We start from the raw sequence: 23,838 nt of genomic DNA, 5'->3' as shown, positions 1-23,838 counted from the left end.
CATACCAGCTAAAATACTATCGACCTCTTGGACAGCTCGCAAGTAAGGCCACTCACAAGTGACAGCTGGTGAAAGAAGAGCTGCCTGGCATGCTTTCCTTCCGTGCTGCTTTGCTGCCCCTTTCTAGCGAGGAGACCACAGGAAATCCACAGGAAATCCTGCCTTCCTAGAAAAATATCCTGCTTCCTCCTAAGGACCCATGGAGCAGGCGGCTTGAGGTGTCTGTGGGCATTTCTGAGCTGGGCAAATAGAAGGAGAATAGTCTTTCACAGGGAGTGGCTCAAGCCTTGTTGTTTGAGACACTGAGAACCACAGTGGACAAAAACCAGCTGCTCTGACTGAGTGTTTGTGACCTTTTGGGCAGGAGTGTTGGACTAGATGACCCCCCCAGAAGCCCCTTCTAACCAACGTTTTTATATTTCTATGAAGTCACATAATCTAACAGGTTTTTTTCCATCTTTAAAATCTGTGCTTCTCTGATAAACACTGCTAGGCCTTTTCTTTGGTCCCATTCTTTTTAAATAATCTTTTTCTGATATTTTAATTAAAGATGCATGTAATTAAAGTGTTGTTTTTATTGCAAGTTATGAATTAATTATGCTGTTCTCTGGGAATGCTAGAATTTTTAAGCATTCTTCCAGCAAGCTGAATTATCATCACTTTAATACTTTCAATATATTCCTGTAACTGAACACATTTTATGAACCTAAAGAGGCTATATAAAATTTAATAATACGCTGAGAAATATGCTTAAGATTGTAGGCTTGTGACTTTGATAACTAATATGAATGGATGAATTGAAACTCACTCATCAATTAAACTTTCAAATGTAGCTGAAGTGACTCTGTGGTTCAGGCCGAAATACAATCTAACTGAATTAAAAAGGGTTTTTCTGTTTGTGGTAGACCTCATCCACAGTTTTTGAGATCAAGGTGTCAGCTTAAAGGAGAAGTAAATCTGAGGAAGATATCTGGTGCACGTAACATTGGGGTTAGTTTCTTATTTTGCAGAGCTTTGTCTCCTGAATACATTTCAAAATTTGGATCCACATCCTGCTTTGCTTGGTTGCAGCGGATGGTCCTTGCCGTGCTTTGGTGCAAAACAAGAGATGGGCAAAATCATGAACCGGTGACTAGGTGCCCTCGAGCCGCACTGACGTAAGAAAACGTCATGCAGTTTTTTCATCATACGGTAGTTGTCAGGGGGGTGTCCACACACGGAGACTGGCCTGCAGAAGCCAGTGCCCCCAAACTCTGCCTGTGCTCAGCGGAGAGCAAACCCCCAAGCGTACGAGGTCTGGTGCAGAGATGATTCAGGAGCCCGACTCTGTGGGGAGTAATTTTCAGCCTTTGTGAGTAACTGCTGAACGAGACGGGTGGTGAGCCCTGCAGTCCAGTTGCTTTACGTAAGCTGCGGTGCGGCGGGGTGGACGAAACTCGAGATAATGTTCTTACCAGCGTGCAAGTCTCTCGACTGCGGGCAGTTTACCTAAAGATGCATGTCTCTCAATATGAAAGTGCATCACTTCAGAACTTGGTGGAGCCTTTGATAACAGCATGTAGGTAATTCCTGGTTTCCTTAGGAAAGCTAATGCAGCCTATCGAATTTGTATCAGTTTACTATTGTTTCTTTCACCTAGAAAAAGTTGAAAAAATGAATATTTTTAATATCAGATACCCTGTCTCCCACAGCAGTTAAAGCCAGAAAAACGAGAGGAGAGATCCTGGCAGTTATGTACTTAGAAAACCTTTAAATCTCTCTGTGAAAACTGGTCATTGGTTTCAAGCATTTCCTTTAAGGCAAACTTTAAACTAGAGCAATTAGGATCAGAAAAACGAGTTTCTGTCAGATGATGACTATTTTCCATGATTCTGATAGCATGCACAAAGTAGAGGAAGCTTTCCAAACCAAGAGGATATAGTCCTTGTTCCAAAGCATGTGAGCGTAAAGAGGCAGAGTAGGGAAGAGGAGGGATGAAGCTACAGTATGGAAAGCAATCCAGGTAATGCTAACCATGTGTCAGATGAACTATGGCTGGTAGAAAGTGATAGCAATTTTTCTGGAGCAGAAGGGAATCAAATTTATTCTTTTTTAGTAAATGAATATGTTTTGGCAAAATGTTTTTGTGAATGCATTTTAATTTTAGGCTGTTATGTCTATTTTCTCCACATTAATTTTTAAGAATGGGAAATAAATGTTATATTTCCAGGTTTTATCAAGATATTTTCTTGGGGGAAAAGGACAATTGCAGGAAAGTTCCATGGAAAAATAATGTTTATGAGATTCCAATTATTTCTGCTGGGTGCAGTAATTTTCAAACCTGTTCCTAAATGAGTAATCTCCTTTGACCTGGGAGATGAAGCAAAAAGGTTTTGTACTCAAAGTCCACCTTCTAGTTGTAGAGAAGTGAGAACAAGTGGTTTGACTAGGAAAAAACCTCAAATGTAGGTGTACAAAACACTACAGAAATGAAAAGGTATGTAAATATTATCTTTCTCACCACTGTGTCCTTAAAGAGCAGGTTCTTTCTTTCAGGTTTCTTTTCAGCTCAGTGACTTTCTGGGTTGCTGCAAACTCTGTGTAGTCCCTCTGGGTCTCGCATGACCCAGTTGCTCTCTTTTTTAGAGGAACATGCATAAACAAAACATAAACATAATAAATATAAATAAAAATAACATAAAACAAACAACTAAAACAAATGCCATATGTCATAGCTTGCGAGATAAAAGTCCTAGTTCAACTGGTGTCTTTGAGGAATGTGTACCTATTGACAGCGGAAATATTTTAACAAAAGAACCTGGAAAATCCAAAGCATTTAAAGCTAATTCCTGCAAGTAGGAAAGTGTGTGTCATTCTTCCTCCCACCACCACCACCCCACTTTCACATCTAAATCATTAATTTATTTTCTATTTAGAAGGTTACCGGTAGCAACTTTCCGTTCTTTGAGGTAAATAGGGACAGACGCTTTTAGCAATGCCTTTCTTTATTGCCTACTCATAAGAAGAATTGCTGCTTAAGACTAAGGGAGCTTTTTAAGATGGATTTAAATGATGCTTTGGGGGAGAATGAGAAAGTACGTGGAGAGAAGAGTGCTGGAGCCTCTGTAGCAGGAATTTGAGTACGTGCCACTCTGGTAGCAAGGTCTGTGATGGGCACATCAAGCTCTGCAATGTATTTTTGTGTTTCAGCTTGCATATTCTATCTTTACCTAGTCATATGGACCTGAATGTCCTGACGTTACGCTCTCCAGCCAGTAACAAGCACGTGGAATATTTGGACAAACATTTGTTTCTGTTTTCAAAATTTTGTACGTGATTGTCACATCACAGAAGATGAGAATTTAATAAACAGTATGTTTCCTTAGGATAACAGCTCTGATTTGGGGATTTTCGTTTTTCTGCTGTTTCATTTGCAGGAAGAAGGTATCGTGAAGGAAATAGACATCAGTCATCATGTGAAGGAAGGTTTTGAAAAAGCAGACCCTTCTCAGTTTGAGCTGCTGAAAGTATTAGGACAAGGTTCATATGGAAAGGTAATTTTAATGCAATCTAATCACCTAGAGCTACATTGAAAATGTCATGTCCTTTCTCCGAGTTTATTTACACTGGTAACTTTGTCCATATATAAATGATATTGTAAAGGTAGATAAGCAAGCCCAAACCCCTTCTATCTTCATTTTAATAACACTTTTGTCTTTTAGCTGGATTCCTGTATATAAAACAGTTTAGGAAATAGCGCTTATGGCTGTGGACCTGGATGAGTGAGCACAAGTGAACATTAGTGAGCATCACTGTTTGTAAAATTAGACCTCACCTCCCTCTTTGTGACCGGGGGAGGTGAGTGTGCCACTGCTGCTTAGTTGCAGGATGTAAATAGGAACATTCAAAGGCTTAAAGAAGTTAGCTGCCCAATTCCCACTGAGGGCAAATGAGATCTCAAGTACATTCCAAAGTCCCAGGCTGCTTTTTAGCTCACACTTAGAGGCCCGTACGCTTTGCTGAGATCCTGGAGTCAAACCTCAGTGCGGTGAGAGCATGGGGGGAAAAATCCTACCTGTATGACCACAAGCTAATTGGTGGAGAAACATCATTTTTGTCTTAAGTCCGAGGCTTTTCTTAATCCCAAAGACAATTCTTCTTCAGCAGGATGTGTCAGCTGGAAAGAGAATAGGAACGAAAGATGGAGAGAAAGACGGAGGAGTCAATTCAGTCTTAAACTCTTTTCATAGTTTAAATAAATAAGACTTTGAAACCTGCAGAACAGTAAGCCTAATTTAAACCAGGCATGGAAGTCTTTATAATTTTAAGTATAATATTTAGTGGAATTTTAAAAAAAAATATTTCCCAGCCTTCAGTTCAATGGTGGATCATTCTGGCTAACTTCAAGAACTGACTTATACCTAGAAGTTGCTGAGGTACACAGCACAGTGCTGAGCACCATGACAATTAATCAGGGCCTTTAGTTTTATTCCTAAAAGAAGCTATATTGAGAGTATTTATCAACTTCCTGACTATTCTATAATTATGTTGATAAGCATGACTGTTAGAAACTCCCTAAGATGACAGATATCAGGAAAGTTAGCATTCACTACCAAATTTTTATCTAGAGAATTTCTTGAGAGCACAGCAATGATATTTGAGTTTTAAGTAATAAAGAAATGCAAAAAATCAAACAACTCAAAATTAGATTTACTGTATAACTCATATGCAAGAAGCAGAAGAACAAGAGAAGAAAATCTCTTTTGCAAAAGTAATAGAGGCAGAATGGCTAGTTTTCAGATTCGGGCAGTAAAGAGTTTAGAAATGGTTCACTGGAGATTGTAATGGCGTATTTCATTATTAACTGTCCAAGCTGGCCGCCTAGCTTTAGGCATTTTATAAGGAAAATGACTAGTCTCTGCCACCGCTTCCCAAAAGGAGATCTGATTTCTGGGCTGTGCTCCACCCAATTCACTGGGGGATCAGAGTGTGGACGTCACACCTGTTTGGAGCTGTGTGTGATTACAAATCACTTTCCATATCTTATGTGAAACAGGTCAGTAAACTCTCCAGAGCAGCAAAAACACAGGGGAGGGAAGTCTGCTCTGTGTTTGTTATGCAGTCTGCAGTCCCCAACCAGGTAAATTTTCATCACCTTGGTATGTGAGCTAATGGTTCAAATCCATAAGTTTTTGGGGATGCAAACCAGTTGGTTTTCAAGTTGTTCACCTGAGGCCTAGATAATTTCTTGCAGGATTAGAGAAAGATGCCTTTGGTGCCAGAGGGAGTGCTCTCAATACTCTTGAAAGTCAAAGCACTTGCTTAGGGATTTGGGTGATACACCCATTGCTCCAGTAAGGGAGTTTTGCTAGTTCAGGTATTAATAACCTGAGGTGTTTGCATGCATATCAAACTAGAAAATTGAAAGTCATGCTCAGCCACATGCCTGTGCTATTCTGGCAAACTAGTATAGTATAGCTAATATAACCAGTCAAGTAAGCACTCCAGGACCACTTGGTGGTTTCAAGAACAATGTAAATTTACTTTTAAGAATAATCAGAAGACACATCATTTTGCAGTACAATGGATTTTCATTTGTTCTGTTTCCTTTTTGGTTTGATGATTATTTTGATGTCCTCTGAAACAGCACACAGTGTTCTTGACTCATCTGTTTTGGAGGGAATGCAGACAAGTGCCCTATCCCATGCTACAGAGAACAGCTGACTAGTGACTAGTAAAGTAAATCGAGAATTTTGCTTATTACAGCATTATGGGTATTGCAAGCTTTGCAGATAAGATATTTCTAGAACCACAGGCTAATATTTCTGCAGATGCAGCATGCTGTGCTTTTCTGTGTACAGTACAGCTTAAAACCATTATCTTAAGGGTTTGGGGGTTTGGTTTTTTGGATAAAAATTCCATAATCATTTTTACAGAATAATAATACAGCTGAAAATACAGTGTTTGGGCAAGCTTGCTTTTGACTTTCTCCTCCATTTCAATGTAATGCAAAAAAAGAAATCTTTTTCTTGGTCTGGATAGAAAAATATCCCAACATTTCTCTGTCCAGCCAAACTTCTAAATGAATTGACTTCCTGTTAATGCTGGAGCAGCTGAGCTTAATTTATCATGAATGTTAATGAAAAACACTTCAGAAAGTCTTATGTGTTCCTGTTGCATCCAGATTTCGTCATTTTTTCCTGCAGTTGTGAGCACTGGGCATATTTGTATGTTCATCGAACTAGGAAACAGGAGATGGGAACAAGCAACATGTGCCCAAGCTCAGCTAGTTAGGGCAGCTCAGCTGAGGAACGGCGCGTATCTCATATGCACAGGAAACATCTTGAGAAGGAAAGTCTCACCAAAAACATATCAGATCGTATTGTAGAAGTGGTGTAGCTGTGGTGTAGCTGTGGTGCTGCCAGATGTTCATAGCCCTGGTTAAGGTGTTCAGAGAGAATTTAAGAATTTACCTTCCCCCCCGCCCCCGCCCAGCTTCTGTACCTAGTTGTTAAAAGTTTTCTCCTTCCCTACAAATCTTTCCTCAAAGGGTGTTCGAGAAAATCATAATCTGTTTACAGATTTTTTTTTTTTCAGGAGGAAGAGTTTTTCAACTTGCAAATAATGTGCTAGAAACAGACTTCCTCTTTTCTTTTTTTGGCTTTTTATATTTTGGGTGGAGACAGTTAACAAAGCTGCGTGGTTCCTGAACAGGCAATGAATAAAATAATTGCCACAGATTTTTGTAATCTGACGAGACATTCATTAGTTACGTATTTTCACCTAGCCTTTGTTAATTTATATATTTATAAGTATATGCTATGTGTGGGGGTTTATATTTATTTCTGCATTTTGCTTTACTTCTGCTTCTGTCCAGTAACACAAGTGCTGAAATTAAAAAAAAAAAAAAAAAAAAAAAGACGCTATTGTCTGGTATTTCTGACCTCAGCAGACAGAGTGAGTCCTGGGAATGAGCTAAAAGATGTGTTTATTTTCAATTATTAAAACACAGGTATTTCTAGTGAGGAAGATAAAAGGATCTGATGCTGGTCAGCTTTATGCCATGAAGGTACTTAAGAAGGCAACTCTGAAAGGTAAGGATTGGGACAGTGCCTGCAGTCTCTATTTCTATGCTACTTTTTTATTTACTTTTCTTGCCTTTTTTTTTTGCATTACTACTGTCCTATGATATATAAGAGTGCACAAAAATGTCTCTGCCACCCTGCAAAATTCTGCCTTGCTATAGTGAATGTTCTAAAAAAACATAAACAAAAATGTTGCCTATACAGTGTGGTAGGAGGAAAACAGGGCTTCGGAGTTTTCCAGCTGCATGCTTTATTCATTTTCTTGATGTAATCTATAGGACTTCTATTGAACGTATATTAATTTGTATCGCCGTGGCAGTATCTTTCTGTTGCTGAAGTAAACTGAAGTATTTTTAAATAAGGATATTCCTGAAGTAAAACATGGCTCCTACTGGGCAGAAAGGCCTTCCAGCTGGTGCCTCTCTCTGCATGCCTGAAAATTCATGAGAGTATATTTTCAAGTGCAAGGAGTCATTCTGAGGTTGTTGAGATCACACTGTTTCCTAGCTCGTGACCAGTCAGCACACAGTCTGTAGCAGGCTGGGGCCAAATGACTGATGTTTAAAGCTGGTCATCCTCTTCTGGGGCCGCTGGCTGCTACAGCCTCACTCAGACCAAAAAGAATTTTCTAGTAAAGCACAGGACCGAAAAGCAAACAGAGTAAGTTTGGTCTCAGCTGAAGTCCTTACTGTTTGTTCCTCCATAGAGTTAGGAATATCCAGTTGTTGTCTTGTTTCCCTGACCTAGCACTATACTCTGTTTTTTCCCCTCAACAGCCTGACACTTTTTGCAGATAAGGTGGACAGCATTCATTTTGCCCAGAGCAGCTCTTTCCCCCTTTCTTGAACAATGTGGGTTTGCACAATGCAGTATAGTGCCTAAATTTCTATCCTAATGTGAAGAGAGATCATTTTGAGATAGTTCCGATGACTTTAGCATGCCTCAATTTGGGGAACCAAAAGAAGAATGAAGCTACTGGTAACTGCAAGATAGAGTTACAGCAGGTGGTAGCAAGCAGACGCAGCACCTCTTCAGAGTACTAGTCAAAATGGGGAACTGGCAAACCAGATATTTACACAGTCCCGTCCCCTAAGAAAGCCTATCCAAAGAAACATTAGTTTGAAGCAGTGCTGGTGTGCTGATCTTTTTGTTTGGAATGTAGATGGGAAAATTTGTTCTGGCAGGACAGGATGGTGTAAATAACCACTTAAATAGTACTGGGCGTAATCATAAAAAGAAAAAGGTCAGGCCTGTGTACACAATACATACAATAGAGTGATTCTCTGACTTCTCAACCAAAAGCAGGGCCATGAAGTACCCAAACTGAGCTGAACTCAACTCTTCGAGCCTTCCCCACCAGGGAAAGCCATCTCCTGCCGGGCACGGTGTCTGAGGATGGACTATATGGCCCCTCTGATATCAACACTTACCAGAGACTTATTTCTGTTTCTTTTGAAAACCCAGAACTTTTCACCTAAGGTGAAAATTGGGTATCCCCTCTTTTTCTGTATAACTCTGAGGTGTGTTGAGCAGAAGGAGCTTTGGAGAAGGGGAGGGTTTCTTCTGCATCCCCAAACATGATTGTTACTTAATATTTGATAGCTAAATCTGTAATGTTAGATTCTAGTGGGGAAAAAAACCCTGTATTATGGCAGTATTTTAGGAATTCTCAAAATTTAGATGGTGATTTTAAACTACCCGAAGTGTTCCATCAAATTTCTGTTCTCTCAAGAAGAGGCGCCTCTGTGTTTGCGGTTCCTTGGTTTGTTATAGCACAGAACCACTGCTTCTCTCCTCCCTCAGCTGTTACAGCAGGCTATTTATTGTTTTCTCAAGCGTGGGTCACAAGAGCCAGAAGTTGAGGCTGCTTTGTGATTTTGCTGGATTGCATTTCTCTCCCATTCAGACTACTTACCCCTCTGACTGCTAGCTCTGGATTTCCCATTAATCTCAAGCTAACCAGCTCATTGGTAGGAACTAATTTGTCCACACTATTTTCTACGAATAAGTTAAACTTGACAGCTATTTAACTCGTGAAACCTCATTGGCACAGGGCAAGTGAGAAAAGCAACAATGAGGACTGCTGTCAGTGAGCTTCTATGTAACTTTTGGTACAGAGATAATATTTCTGACAGCTTAATTTCATCTTTTAAGTGACAGTGCTGAATTGTTGCTGCCTACCTACACTCAAAAAGTCTGGAAGTCACTCCAATGTGAAGTATTTATTACCATGTCAAGTAACAGGAGCAAAGCCGTAAGTACTTGTTAGCACCGCATTCAGTATTTACTGACAAAAGGCATGCTATGAGACAAATTTCTGAATGGTTTTGTTTCCTAACCTGTACTGCACAGTACAGCATGGAGCAGGAAAGTCAAAGCTCTTGGTGCCAGTGCCATTGGCATGGCCGCACAGCCCTAAGTATCATAGCAGTTATTTTCTTTAGCGACACAGATTTGCAAAACTCATAAAATGGAGAAATGAGAAAGAAAAGAGGAGGGGGTAGGAAAACCGTTTTTTCTTTTTTGGACTAGTCTGAAGAATTAAAACCCAGAAAATTAAGGATGTGAGGAAGCTGAATGCCTTCAGGAGTGATGGGTTAAAACTAGCTTTGTACCTCGCTCTGAAGAACAACCATAGTGGGTCCTGCTGAAGGTTTTCCTATCCCAGGAGCCTGACTCTGGCCGTGGCTGGCTGGTGATGTTTAGGAAGAAGCAGAAGTACAAAACGGTGCTCCCTCCAGTGAGTCTGCTGGCTCCTGCCTCTTTCCAGGGTAGTTGTCCCTTGCTAGCATGACCCCAACTTCACCAACAGCGAAAGGTAGTATAAGAAGGGTATAGCAATCAGCAGCAGCACTCTTCAAGTATATATAGCTCAAAAACATTGTTTGGTACAGAAGGGGCTTTGTAGATCAATTGTATTTGTAGATTTAAGCTTGAAAAAGATCTCCTAAACAGCAGAACCACTCCTGCTGTGAAGGGAGAATTAGACTCCAAAGTATTGTGGTGTAGATTGTAAAAATTTGCAGAGGCACATGCTGTACACACAAACATTTGTGAAAATGAAATTAATCTTTACCTCGTGAAGGTTTATATTAAATGGAGAGTATATCTGGATAAGGACCTGTAGCAGCAGCATGGATCCTTGAAAGTGAGAAAGCCACTGCTCCTCTTGGTTGTAGATGAGAGCATCACACGCAAGTTTCTTTCCTTCATGCCTCATTTCCTTTTGCAGGAGCTTGTGGCTATCAGGTTTTTAAAGCAGAGAACTTCCTGAAGAAACTAGATAGGCATTTCATTCTAATTATTAATTTTAGGAAAATCTTGTCCAAAATGTCTGAGAATATTATGTCTGTTAGGTGCCAGATGGCAAATACATGAGATTCAAGGCTGCATGTATGTATAACTCTAAATCATATTACTTTGAAATTCTGTTTATTAAATTACAATACTGTAATACCTACCTTTTCAAATATTTTTTTTTTTGGGGGGGGGGATGTCTCAGTGCTCAGAGACTTTTAGACACTTAACTACCTTCCAAAAGTGAGACTTTTGCCTTTTAGAATATCATCAGGTAATACTATTAAATACCGTCTTAAAATGTTGCTTTTGTGTCTCCATTACACTCTGTTTTTCTCCTTGAAAATCAGATTTTTAGATAAAAAATTGAAAGAGAATAAAGTTGTTCTATATGTTTGAAAACCTAAAGATATATATCAGTGAGTCTTGACTGCCTGGCCTGAATACACCATGAAACTGAGGAAACAGAAAGAAAACAAGGACTCTTTATTCTGTGTATATGTCTATCTGGTATTCACTAGCAAAGCTGGGACAGAGGGAAAGGGCAGGATGATTATTTTGATTCATTCAGTATTTCTCTCAAGATGTCTCAGGCTCCATCAGCTTTACTGGATGTGCTTCAGGATTCCATGAACAAGAGCGGTTTAGATCGCTTACAGTGTAAGCCTCATTAAACACCTGTGAAGTGCCCATAAATCCCCAACAGGTTGCTGTGCTGGAATGCAAGGACTACCTCTGGAGCTTGAAAATCAAAGACCCATCCCTCCAGGAGACATGCAATCTTACAGAAAGTGGCAGGAAGCCATAATTAACCGATATAATGCTTATGAACTTTGTAAATATTACAGTGATGATCTAGCGAAGGTTATGTGATGGGTCACGAGGAAGTAGTTTGCATCTGCCCATCTTGTTGGTAATGGGCTGTGTAAATCTTGGCACTAGAAGCTGTTTGACCCTGAGAACTGAGAGAGTCTACCTGTTTCTGCTTATGGAGTTTAGAAATTATAATCTATTTTGTCAAAAACCCTGAAGTGCTTTGCAGTGTACAATCTCCTCAGTCTAAGCCAGCAGGCTTATGGGTTTACAGTTGTGCTGAGCGTGTGATGGTTATAAACGCAGTAAGTGGTGAGAGCAACTTTGCTGACTTACAGAGAGCTGGCGATGTTCTCAGGGATGTTAGCTTGGTTATATTCATTATAATTAATCATAATTAATTAAACCGAACAACTAACTTAGATGTCACCAGCTGGACTGTGATTTCCATCTAAACCATTGATAAAATTGTAGTAGTGGCTTCCTGGTTTGAACACCAACTGAAGTGGCCTCTTCAGTTTTCCCCTGCATGTGACTCAGTTTCCCTGTGATGACTGTGGTACTGAGATCTAAGACATTGAACTCCAGTGGATTCCCTCCAGTCTGAAGGGAACAGAAATCCAACAACACAAAAATATAAGGACAATTTAACCTTACAAGCAGGACTTAGAAAGAGCCTTCACCGCAGATAAACAGCTCTTTGGTGCCCAGGTTTTCAAGATGTCTTGTCCTATTCCTTTCAGCCCCTGTGTTTGGTGAGAGGCCCTGTTATTCACCCAGGTTCAGTCCTTAGGTTTTGGGTTGTTATCTTTTCTTAAAGTGTTCTTCAATCTTGTTTAATATCCTCCTGGGCTTCTTATTACCCTCTTCTAAACAATTCACAGAGAAGTCCTGACCACACATACAGTTTCCTCTGAGTTCAGACCCCGCAGCAGAAGTCCCCCTGCCCTGCTGCTCAAAATAAAGGCTATATGCTCTGCACCCTTGGGAACTGCTGCCTTCATATGGCTTCTTTACTGAGAGTTGTACCTATCCAAATGTCAGGGCTCTGAGCTCAAAAAAAACCATTACTGGACCTGGAAATGCCCTTAAAGATCCAGCTGAGACATAGACTCATCCCTCTTCACCAATAGCCATACACTAAATTTTCAGTGGGGAGTGGAAAATCTGGGAAGGAAGTAGCAACTTCTGTGTGCACAAACGCAATAACATTTGATTCCTCTGTATATGTCACAAGTGGCTTTAAAAAGTAAAGATCAGCAAAGTCAGTATGTGCTCAGCCACACAAGCTATGCCGTTTGGTCACCATCTGGAACTTGGCCATTCACAAGCTCTATGGCCAGGAGTCAAGGAGAAGATCTCCAGCTCTGTGCTGAGCGGCAGAATGTGCCAACCTTGCCCATCAGAATTTAGGAGCAAGCTGGAATTAGCAGCCGTCATCTGAGGAAGCAGAGCTTTTTTTCCTCGCATGGCAGGTTTGAAGATGAAACCTGGAATATCTTCAACTCAGTGCTTAGAGGTCACCATTGGGCTGTGGCTTTACAGTGGCTTTGCAAGGCTTCTTGCATCAGACAACCTCTTTCTTCCTCCTCTAAAAAGTCAGCTTATCCAGAGCATGTTTTGTGAAGGAGGAAGGAGTACGTTTGAGAGATCTCACTTAAGTTGTTTCTAATGGGCTGTGGAGAATATATGTGTTCGTATATTATAAGGAAAATGAACAGTAGTTAGGCAACTAGTGCATTTTGTGTGTCAGCAAATATTATAGAGTATCCCAGCCTGAATATATAGCAGACTGGACAGGTGAAAAATGGCAAAGAGCATTGCCAGGAATTTATTTTCATAGGGTTTGCTAAAGAGCATTGACTTGTGTTCATCAAGATTGTAGCTTCTGGGTTAGATACTTAAAATTCTTTAGTGATTAGGAGAAGTAAGGAGGGGGATCAGCAGAAGTAATTGGATTTCTGGAGGGCAGACTTTGGCCTGTTTTGGAGACTCTTTGGCAGAATCCCTTGGCAGGCGGTCCTGAAAGGCAAAGGAGTCCAGGAAGGCTAGACACTCTTCAAGAAGAAAATCTTACAGGTGTAGGAGCAGGCCATCCCCATGTGCTGAAAGATGAGCTGGCAGGGAAGAAGACTGGCCTGGCTGAACAGAGAGCTTTGGCCGGAACTCAGGAAAAAAAAAGAGTTTATGGCTTTTGGAAGAAGGGTCAGGCAACTCGGGGAGACTGCAAAGATGTCATTAGGCTGTGCAGGGAGAAAATTAGAAGGGCCAAAGCTCAGCTAGAACTTAATCTGGCTACTGCAGTTAAAGACAATAAAAAATATTTCTATAAATACATTAACGACAAAAGGAGGACTAAGGAGAACCTCCATCCTTTATTGGATACAGGGGGAAACATAGTGACAAAGGATGATAAAAAGGCTGAGGTACTTAATGCCTTCTTTGCCTCAGTCTTTAATAGTAAGACCAGTTGTTTTCCAGGTACCCAGCCCTCTGAGCTGGAAGACAGGGACGGGGAGCAGAATGAAGCCCCCATAATGCAAGGGGAAATGGTTAGTGACCTGCTATGCTACACCACTTAGACACACACAAGTCTATGGAGCTGGATGGGATCCACCCAAGGGTACTCAGAGGGCTGACAGAAGTACTCACCAAGCCACTTTCCATTATTTATCAGCAGTCCTGGGTAACCAGGGAGGTCCCAGTTGACTGGAGGTTAGCAAATGTGATGCTCATCTACAAGAAGGGCTGGAAGGGGGATCTGGGGAGCTACAGGTCTGTCAGTCTGACCTTGGTACTGGGAAAGGTTATGGAGCAGATCATTTTGAGTGCTGTCATGTGGCACATACAGGACAACCAGGTGATCAGGCCCAGTCAGCACAGGTTTATGAAAGAAAGGCAGGTCCTGCTTGACTAACCTGATCTCCTTCTACGACAAGGTGACCTGCTTAGTGGATGAGAGAAAGACTGTGGATGTTGTCTACCTGGACTGCAGTAAAGCCTTTGACACTGTTTCCCACAGCATTCTCCTGGAGAAACTGGCTGCTCATGGCTTGGATGGGCATACCTCAAGGACTGTGTTCAGTTTTGGGCCCCTCACTACAAGAAAGACATTAAGGTGCTGGAGTGTGTCCAAAGAAGGCAACAAAGCTGGTGAAGGGTCTAGAGCACAAGTCTTATGAGGAGTGGCTGAGGCAACTGGGGTTGTTTAGCTTGGAGAAAAGGAGGCTGAGGGGAGACCTTATTGCTCTGTACAACTACCTGAAAGGAGGGTGTAGCCAGGTGGGTGTTGGTGTCTTCTCCCAAGTAAGAAGCAATAGGACAAGAGGAAATGGCCTCAAGTTGTACCCAGGGAGGTTCAGATTGATGTTAGGAAAAATTTTTTCACCAAAATGTTTGTCATGCACTGGAACAGGCTGTCCAGGGAAGTGGTTGAGTCACCATCCCTGGAGGTATTTAAAAGACATATAGATGCGGTGCTTAGGGACATGGTGTAGTGGTGGACTTGGCAGTGCTAGGTTAATGGTTGGACTTGATGATCTTGAGGTCTTTTCCAACCAAAACAATTCTGTGATTCTGTACAATGTTTGGATTCAGGTTTGGATGCGAAGGGAAAACTTTTACCTATAAATATAAAGTGAGCATGCATCACTTAAACATTTTCTTATCTGTTTCTATTCAAGCCATGTGGGACTTCTCATTGTATGAAGTCCTCATTAAATAAATTATAGCCTCTTCACAACGCCAAGTGTATTGTGGAGATCCTGTTATCAGGTAAAAATTCCCACTGTTAAGATATTCAAGAAATGAACTCTCGATATTAAAAATGCTTTTTGCTTTGTAGCAAGGGAGCATTTTGGCTTGTTTGTTTTTACACAAAAACCTGTTGTTCCTCATGGACCTTTTCCTAAGTAAATTCAGCTTTCTCTTCATTAAAATTTTGGCTGTTGAGTTCTATAAAGGGTCCCCTTGTTAAAAGTGTTGCTCGGGTTACTAGATAACAAGTTTTTCCTCTTTTCCTAAGAACAACAGAATTACTAAGTCTTCGACTAAATACTGGTAAAAATTATAGTCAGTCTTCCTATCTTTCTCCCTGTCATTCAGCCAGACTGATTTGCATAGGAGTACACACTTCTGCACTTGTCATACACACCGTAAGCAAATGCAGCAATATTGCCCAGCCTTTTCCTGTTCATACATTTGTTCCAGTACAACTCTGCTATTACAGTAATATCAAAATACAGCTCACTGCACGGTGGTGTGTTCATTTGGAACACAGCTTCAGCAGCTTAGTATGTTGCTGCCTGAAATAGCTTTGTTTTATTCTCCCCAAAGAGAGCACAGGGCAGGACTCACAAGCAAACTCCAGCTTTCTCCATGAGTTCAGTGGTGCAGCAGGAACTGTGATGGGACTCCTAGCATCCAACAGCATTGGTGCTTTGGGTCGGACTGGGTGTTTGAAGCAATTCTTCCAGTCATCCCCATTTGCTGTGCACGGCACACAATCTAGGTTCCCTCCTGATGAAACTAAACCAGGAGCACAACCAGTGCCCTCCAGCCTCTCATGGGCATTCAGGCCATGGGACCAAAGTGCGACATCAAGCGTGGGGCAACCTCAGGTCCCCAGCACCCACTGTTACTTTCTATAGATTGCTGGATGCACCTCACTGCTTGCTAGTGCAGTCATAGGTTTAAGCCAAGTTTCAGACTTTGCTGTGAAGACATTGAGAGCACCTGTGTTTGTGTTTTTCACTAGGTATTGCATAAAGCTGTCTTAAATTTTTCAATTTTTTTGCTAAATTAGCGTGCCCACGCCCTTAGCTTCTAATCCTTGAGTGGATCCATGAGTGCCATTAGCAGCAGCTGAAAGTGTTGTGTTGTATGATGATTCCCTAGAGAGCACAAGGGAGATTCAAATCCAAAGTCAATGGAAGAGAGCACTGAAAAGTCTGCTGATTTCTTTGGCAGAAAGGATATGTTCTTCACCTGTGATCAAATTATACAAGTTTCTTCTACATGTTTGTTGAGTCACACTCTTCTGTCAATGAAAGGTGGAAAGAATGACTTCTTTAAAGTTTCTAAAAAAGCAGCAGCTCATGCAGGTTGCATTTGAATGTGTCCTCCGGCTATTCCAGCCAGTCAAGGAATGGTGGCTGTTATTTTTCAGGAATGAGTAGTCCATCATACTAATTTCTTTTTTTGATAATAAAAAGCAATTTTCCAAATCACCTTGTAATTTTCAGTCAATTTGCCATCTACCTCTTTACAGTTTCAATTGATCCTGCTGTGCTTGACACAGTGAATAAGTAGCAATGGAGACACTTGAAACTGCAGCTACTGTAGGTGCGATCAGTAAAAAGCTTTCAGACCCAACGTCCCTGTAGTATACTTGATCAAGGGCTTTCACTACTGCTTGATTTCCCTTGGATTATTCTTTTTGTCGTATTCATTGCACTGTATCTCTAATGACAGCTATTTGCAGTTATTCCCAAATTGGTTGTCATTTTACAGAAAAGATCACATTTGATATTTTTTATTGTCAAGTAGCAGATTGCTGTTAGTTGCTTTTGGTGTAGTTTCAGGAATGGAGAGACTGCATGGACAGTTGTCCTGAAGCCACGAATTAAATGTTTATCTTGTTTGACAAATGTGGTGCAATTCCATTTTATCTGTAGAAAACCCACTTTTACCAGGAAAGGAGTGGGAGGTGCAATGGCCTTTGTCAGCCCTCCCCCCCCTCACCAGCAATAGCTGGAAAGCACAGAGGGAGGAGAGAAAAGCACAGCTTAGTTTAATTGGAACAAGTCTATGAAGAATGACTGAAGCTCCAGCTGAATAACGAGTCCAGAGTGAGACGGGCACCGCCGGCTGCCTGCAGTGCTCTGCCTGGGCCGACTACCTGGGAGCGAGGACTCGCTGATCCCCGGGACAACCACAGAGGCTCAGTGGTTTTGCTTTGGGAGCCTAACTTGAGTCCCTGCCTGGGTCTGCACCAGGTAAACCCACCGGTGTGGGACCCTCAGAGGGCACCCTGTGCCTTGCACTGCTACTAAAGCACTGGCTGGAAGGCACCTGGAGAAGTCCCGCAGCCCACCTCTGACCTAGAGTGCCACAGCTACGCTTTTGTGTCATTCCTGACAGATGTTTGCCTGACTTGTTCCTAGACTGTCTCTATCCCTACTGTTACAAAATGCTTCCTAACATCTGTCCTGTATCTGCTTTGCCACAGCTGAAGCCTTTAGTCCACATCCTCTGTGCTGAGAACAGTTTCCTCTCTGCAGTTTTCTTCTACATCTTGAAGATTGTTATCATGTTTAGCTTCCATCTCCTGTAGGCTGAGAATCTTTCATCTTCCTTTCCTTCCTCAGGGTTCATTTTTTTCTAGATGTCTGGGTTAGAAGAAGATTTAGTTATACACTAGGTAAGTCAGAGGTGACTGTTGAATGACATGTGATCTGCCCTGGCTGCATGTTCCAGATCTCCGGTCCTCTATGAATGCTTTGTTATGACAGAAGGAGTAGCAGTACCCCTGCTCTACCAAGCAGATTGTTGAGAGTTCAGGTTTTTTAGTTGAACAGATAAAAATGTCCTGCTGCAAAGATGGCAGAGAGGTCATATTGTTGACATGTTTAAAGTTTCTTCCTTTGGGGAGTCCCATTCAGAGAAAGTTCCTAGGAAAAGCCAGCCCTTGGGTAGAAGGATTTGTAATATGGCTCTTCTTTGCATTGCTGCTTGGGACAGCAGCATTTCTGGAGGGTGGTTTTAGTTCCTTGTGGTTGCTTGCAGCTGTCAACCTCAGTTCCCCTTCTCTCATGTGTTTAGCTTCAGAATTAAGCAGAACATCAGTGGGCAGGACATACCCAGGCCAGTCTGGCTTTACCAGTGATAACGTAACACTGGTGGTCACTCTTTTATCTTGCCTGCTGCCCTTTTCCTTCTGCCTTTCTGTCTGGTGTCCCGTAGGCCAAATGGGAATCTTCACGTGAAGGTCTGCTTTTCTGGTTTTCTTTTGGCTTGGTCTTGGGGCTTGAAATTTTTTGTGTCTTGTTTATCTTGTGCTGTCTTTAAGGAGCTTTGTAAGATTTCTGTTTGCTTGTAATGCTTCTAATTTTAAGAAACCCACTGCTGAAAAAGAGAAGCTATTGCTGGCTACCCATCAAGTCAGCTGTGCAGCACGTGAATGAACCGCTGGGAGCCTTTTAATCCTGCTCAACATCCAAGAGCTTGCTGTTGGTACCACAAGGCCGCATGAATTACAGGAAGAGAAAAATTGCTCTTTTGGCAAATACGGACTGAAATGCTTTTAGTCTTCATCTCCTTTGAATCTATGTCATGTAGCCTGTTTTTTCATGGCAGGCCATATCTGGTATAGGAGCTGGTACCTCGGTTTAGGAGTTACAAGACTGGCTCTGCTCACAGCTCTGCTGCCAGCCTGCTGCATGAACAAAACCAGCTACTATTACTGCTGCTTCTCTTCTCAGTCTCCATATCTGTAACATTAACCTAATTATGCCAGCTTCCTCTTCACGGTGCTCAATGTCCTTATGTAAAGTAATAGTCGGATATTAATGGAGATGTTATTAACACTCCTCCCCACTTAAGTGCAATCTGCTGCATTACGGAATTTAATGGCTCAAGAATCCAAAACAAGAAATTGTTAGGAAATGTCTTTTCTGTATAATGCATTGACAATTTGAAATAATCAGAGCTATGAATCAACTGTACTTTTGAATAAATTTGTAGCTGTAATGGAAAGATAAACTGGAAATACAATAGCTAAATATCCCTGGGTTTTTTAACCGCCCTGATGGACTCTGCAAGGCTTTGGCTGTGGTACAAATCCATTATCTATATGAAAAGCATTTGTTTGTTCTGTTCACTGAATAAGTTGCACCAGTTGGAGCATCCAACATAATTGCCATTTAACCAATTTCAGCTGCTTGCAACTGCAGTGCATTTATAGTTGGTTGGAAACCAAATTTGTAAGCATCCTCTGGAAGCTGCATCCCACTGCTTTTACTGGTTCCCATAATACAACAGAAAAAAATTATTTTCTTTCAAGCACGAGGACAAATTAACAGAGAGGTCAACACTGCCACTTGATGCCATTTTAAGTCAGAGTGACAGCAGAGGGTAGGGGGTCAGTTGCACTGGCAATGGTTTGCCTCACAGCATTGCAGTTGGATCACTCGTAAACCTTCACCAAACAGCTGGCCAGGCGTTCTGTTCACAACTGCTGCTGGAGGTGTGCTAGCACTCAGCTGGCTCTCCATAAAAGTTAGATGGCACAGTGTGGGAGACTACCATCTGGGATTTGTTTCAATGGAAACAAAATTATTCTCTGTATTTTTTATACTCTTCATGTGGGTTACACATGTCAGTTACGGCTTCCTCATGGCTGTGGCATTTGTTCCAAGTTGGAGGTTTTGATGATGTTCAAAGAGAGACCAGCAATGAGCGTGAACAACAGCCTCTCTTTTCTATTTTGTCCACAGTGTTTTCTATCTGAGTGCGACTGTAATTGACACACTCGAGAGGTTTCCATGGTGCAGTAATTTAACTTTTCTCAGCAGCGGCAGATTATTTTTGTAAATTTGGGCAAAGCCTGAATTGCTCAGCTAATTGCACTGTGTCCCTGGTCATCTTTCAGACTTCGTTTGTGCTATGACATAGTTGCCATTTACTGGGCAATTGTTGTCAACACTGTTAACTCAGAGCTGCCTTTCATGCTCAGGAGGAGTTTCAGGTTTATGGGATTGTACAGCTATATAGCTTTTGTCAATGCTGATCAATTCAATTTTGTTTATGTTATGGATACAATAAGCTGTACAATGTGAGATATTAATGTCATACCTCTAGGTAGGATGTAAATAGATGCAGGTACTAACTTGACCCTTGCACGTTATCATAAGTGTATCGGGTTTGCATGGCAAGGTTTGGGTAGCAGGGAGGAGCTACAGGGGTGGCTTCTGTGAGAAGCTGCTGGAAGCTTCCCCCATGCCCGAAAAAGCCAATGCCAGCCAGCTCCAAGAAGGACCTGCCGCTGGCCAAGGCTGAACCTATCAGCAACGGTGGTAGCACCTCTGGGGTGACATAGTTAAGAAGGGTTAAAAAAAACCAACACCAAGAGCAATTGCAGCCAGAGAGAGGAGTGAAAATATGTGAGAGGAACAACTCTGCAGACACCAAGGTCAGTGCAGAAGGAGGGGAGGAGGTGCTCCAGGCGCTGGAGTAGAAATTCCCCTACAGCTTGTGGAGAAAACCATGGTGAGGCAGGCTGTCCCCCTGCAGCCCACGGAGGACGATGGGGAGCAGATATCCCCCTGCAGCCCATGGAGGACCCCATGCTAGAGCAGGTGGGAGGCTGTGGCCCCATGGGAAGCCGGCGCTGGAGCAGGCTCCTGGCAGGACCTGTGGCCCCGTGTGGGACCCATGCTGGAGCAGTCTGTTCCTGAAGGGCTGCACCTCGTGGAAGGGACCCACGCTGGAGCAGGGGCAGAGTGAGAGTTGTCCTGCCCTGAAGAGGAAGGAGTGGCAGAGACGTGTGATGAATTGACCACAACCCCCATTTCCCGTCCCCCTGTGCCACTGCGGGGAGGAGGGAGAGAATTCAGGAGTGAAGTTAAGCCCAGGAAGAAGGGGAGGGGTGGGGGGAGGCGTTTTTAAGAGTTGTTTTTATTTGTCATTATCCTACTCTGGTTTGATTGGCAATAAATTATACTAATTTTTCCCCTAGTCAAGCCTGTTTTGCCCGTGATGGTAATTGGTGAGTGATCTCTCCCTGTCCTTATCTCGACCCACGAGCCTTTAGTTGTATTTTCTGTCCCCTGTCCAGCTGAGGAGGGGCAGGGGCAGAGCAGCTTTAGTGGGCACCTGGCCTTCAGCCAGGGCAGGCTGGTTGCTTACTAAATCTTTATTTAACTTTTTCTGTTCAGTTTTGTTTTAAGATGTGTCAAGTGATGAAGCTCCAATCCCAACCCTTCACGCTGCTCCATAGGGGTTCATCCTGTTACGGTTTGCCCGACACAGCCTACATTTCCTCTTTTTCTGTTTCACTTACCTCCTCCTATTTATATTCCTTTCTTTCCTTTTATTTTGATAAATAATTCTTCTCTGTCCTTCATGTTTACGTCCTTTAAATATTTATCTGCTCTCCTCCTGTCTCCCTTCGGTCATTGCTTAGTACGGTTTATGTTTAGCTCTTGGCAGTTACCCAGTGACATAGGAAAAAGGAAGATTTCCTCTTCAGTTAGGTATTCTTTCAGAGTTCAAGCAGCTACGTATATTTTCAGAACTGTATACAGGGACTGAGATGTAGATGGTGAGATCCTATTAATGTCAACAGCGGTTTTACTACTGACTGTTTTAGGGCCATGATTTCACCCGCAGACTCTCTGAACTTAGTCATATCTTCCACGAGGCTCCCTATATGGTAGTGGAGTCTGGGCTGAAAATTAATTTGTGATTGTTTGAGCACTGTGTTTCTCTCCTCGCAGGAGAAAACACTGGATCAGCCTTTTTTTCTTGTTTGCGTAGCCAAGGCTTGCTGGTTGCAAAGCTTTACTTAGTACGTTGGTAACAGCACAAGACCAGGCTTTTCCTTATGCTCTAATTTAGGAAATGACCTTGCCTTGACTTCACACCCTACTTGCTGATGGGACTGGAGGCTTCTTCAGTGACAGACAGCCGTCTCGCAGATGCTCATTTATTTTTATGAGGCAAACATATCAGCGGAGCTATATTAAGCGTGTCTGCGTAGCATGTCAGGGCCTGGGCAAAGCAAAGGCTTGGTTTGCCTGAATGTTGACATTAAATGCCACATTTTTCCTGAAATATTTGAGTTGTAATTTCCCGTCTATTTTGTGTGCAAGTAGCTGTGAGGACTGGATTGCAAGCAACCTGATGAACCTCATCCTGCGTAGTTTACAAATAGAAGCTTTCTCAGTGCTTCATATCTCCTAAATCAACCGAGTGTCCTCATCTTTGGATGATAAACCACTATCCCAGTTTCCTCAGCGATGCCTTATATATACTGGTTACTCATTTCACAAACCAAAATATTTGGAATTTAGTAACTAAAATGCTCGTCCAAAACATTTTGTTAGAGCAAGTCAGATTGGATTGGCTCTGTGTTTACCACATCCAGGCAGCCTAATGGAAGAAGTGTTTAGAGTGAGAAGTCAGCCTAGTGCAGTCGTGGCCAGGGCTGCTGCGTAGCGCGGGGTGAATGTTAACATTTGCCTCACGCTCCGTGACCGACCCATCCAAACCCTCCCTTCTGAGAAATGCAGCTCTCGCTGTCCAGCCGCAGCCTGGCGTTACCCGTACGAGAACTAAGCTGTCAAACTGCTCTCCAGTTAGGACAATCACAAAAAATATTACTTCACACTTTTGTATGATTACCCTGGCATTTGGAAGACATGGGGTTGGGGTTTTTTTGTTTGTTTTAAAATTCCTGATGGGCTCAGTGAACACATTTTTCCTGAAGCACCCATAAATCTTTTTTATTATTCCATCTTCTTCTGAATGTGCATTGTGATTGATAAAGAAAAGATTCAGTGTGCCTTTTCTGGTAGAGTGTCTATCCAAAGAAATAGGACTGTCGATTGAAATTTCACTTGAGAAAACATTGATAGTAAGCATTTCAGCAGAATACTTTAGTTTGATTGTATATATTTTTAAAAATTATTTTATAGTTGTACGTTATAATTAGTGTTTAAGAAATAATAGATCAAAAATAAATTTAAACCCTTAACAAAGTACTTTGATGCACACAAAACAATTTTTTGCAATTTGATTTTGGCAAAACTCGCTGAATTTAAGCTCTTTATTCCAATTCAGAACAAAAGCCACAAGAAAAACCTCTTTGAAAATGTCCAAAATTGCAAGTTTCAAGCAGCTCTACAGAAAATATTTACCAGGATTAATTCAGCCTATGAGCAAAATTGCCCTGGTGGCAAATGACAGCATCCCAATACATATATTCTCTGCAGAGGGATAATAATACCACATTTCTGCTCCTTCCAGGAATTCTCACTTAACATTATATAAAAGATTGTTGGTATTGTCCATAAACATCCCAGCCGGACCAGGCAGAAGGTTCCATACCGTGCCATTAACCAAAATAGTAGGGACTCATTTCCCAAAACAGAAGGGGCTCGGCTGGGCTTTAAATTAACTCTTGCATGGGGCACTTTGTCCTGAGTTAGTGTCCCGAGGAGGTCCCGGGGGAGCTCCAGCACCACCCTCACCCCCTTTCCAGCTCTGCCAGGCTTTGCCAGTGAATAAACAGTTGCTCAAAAATCCTGAAGGAGAAGAAACTTCCCTTTCAGTACAACTGGCTTTTTAGGCCGGGAGAGATTAAATAAAGGGAGCAATAATTTTTCTGTAGAAGACTGGCATAAGAGGGGATGTCTTTGCATTTTCATCACTGAGCCAGTGGTCGCTCCCAGTACTTTCGAATCATTGAAGCTGTGTTTTTGCCTTTGATGATATACTGCAGAACAGATTTGTGGTGAATACCAAAGCACAGACAGTTTTCACACTTCCAGAGTAAAGCAATCTGCAAACTGTACTCAGCCCTGCCTGTAAAACCCACGAAGCAGGTGTGTTTTAAGAGCAAAGAGCAGCAACACTTGATTAAACCACGCTGGGTTTCAGGCTT

General features: G+C 42.0%; 1 protein-coding gene across 1 annotated transcript in view; it reads left to right on the top strand.

Moving 5' to 3' along the window:
- Nucleotides 1-23,838, top strand: part of RPS6KA2 (ribosomal protein S6 kinase A2) — a 176,367-nt gene that overhangs the window by 65,222 nt on the left and 87,307 nt on the right. The window contains exons 2-3 of the mRNA XM_054820218.1: nucleotides 3,417-3,533; nucleotides 6,992-7,073. Coding sequence (XP_054676193.1) covers nucleotides 3,417-3,533; nucleotides 6,992-7,073 — 199 coding nt within the window. The remainder of the gene's footprint in view (nucleotides 1-3,416; nucleotides 3,534-6,991; nucleotides 7,074-23,838) is intronic.

The sequence above is a fragment of the Grus americana genome, chromosome 3, assembly GCF_028858705.1.
Source record: "Grus americana isolate bGruAme1 chromosome 3, bGruAme1.mat, whole genome shotgun sequence".
NCBI classification, from domain to species: Eukaryota; Metazoa; Chordata; class Aves; order Gruiformes; family Gruidae; genus Grus; species Grus americana.
This window is presented reverse-complemented; position numbering and strand designations above follow the sequence as displayed.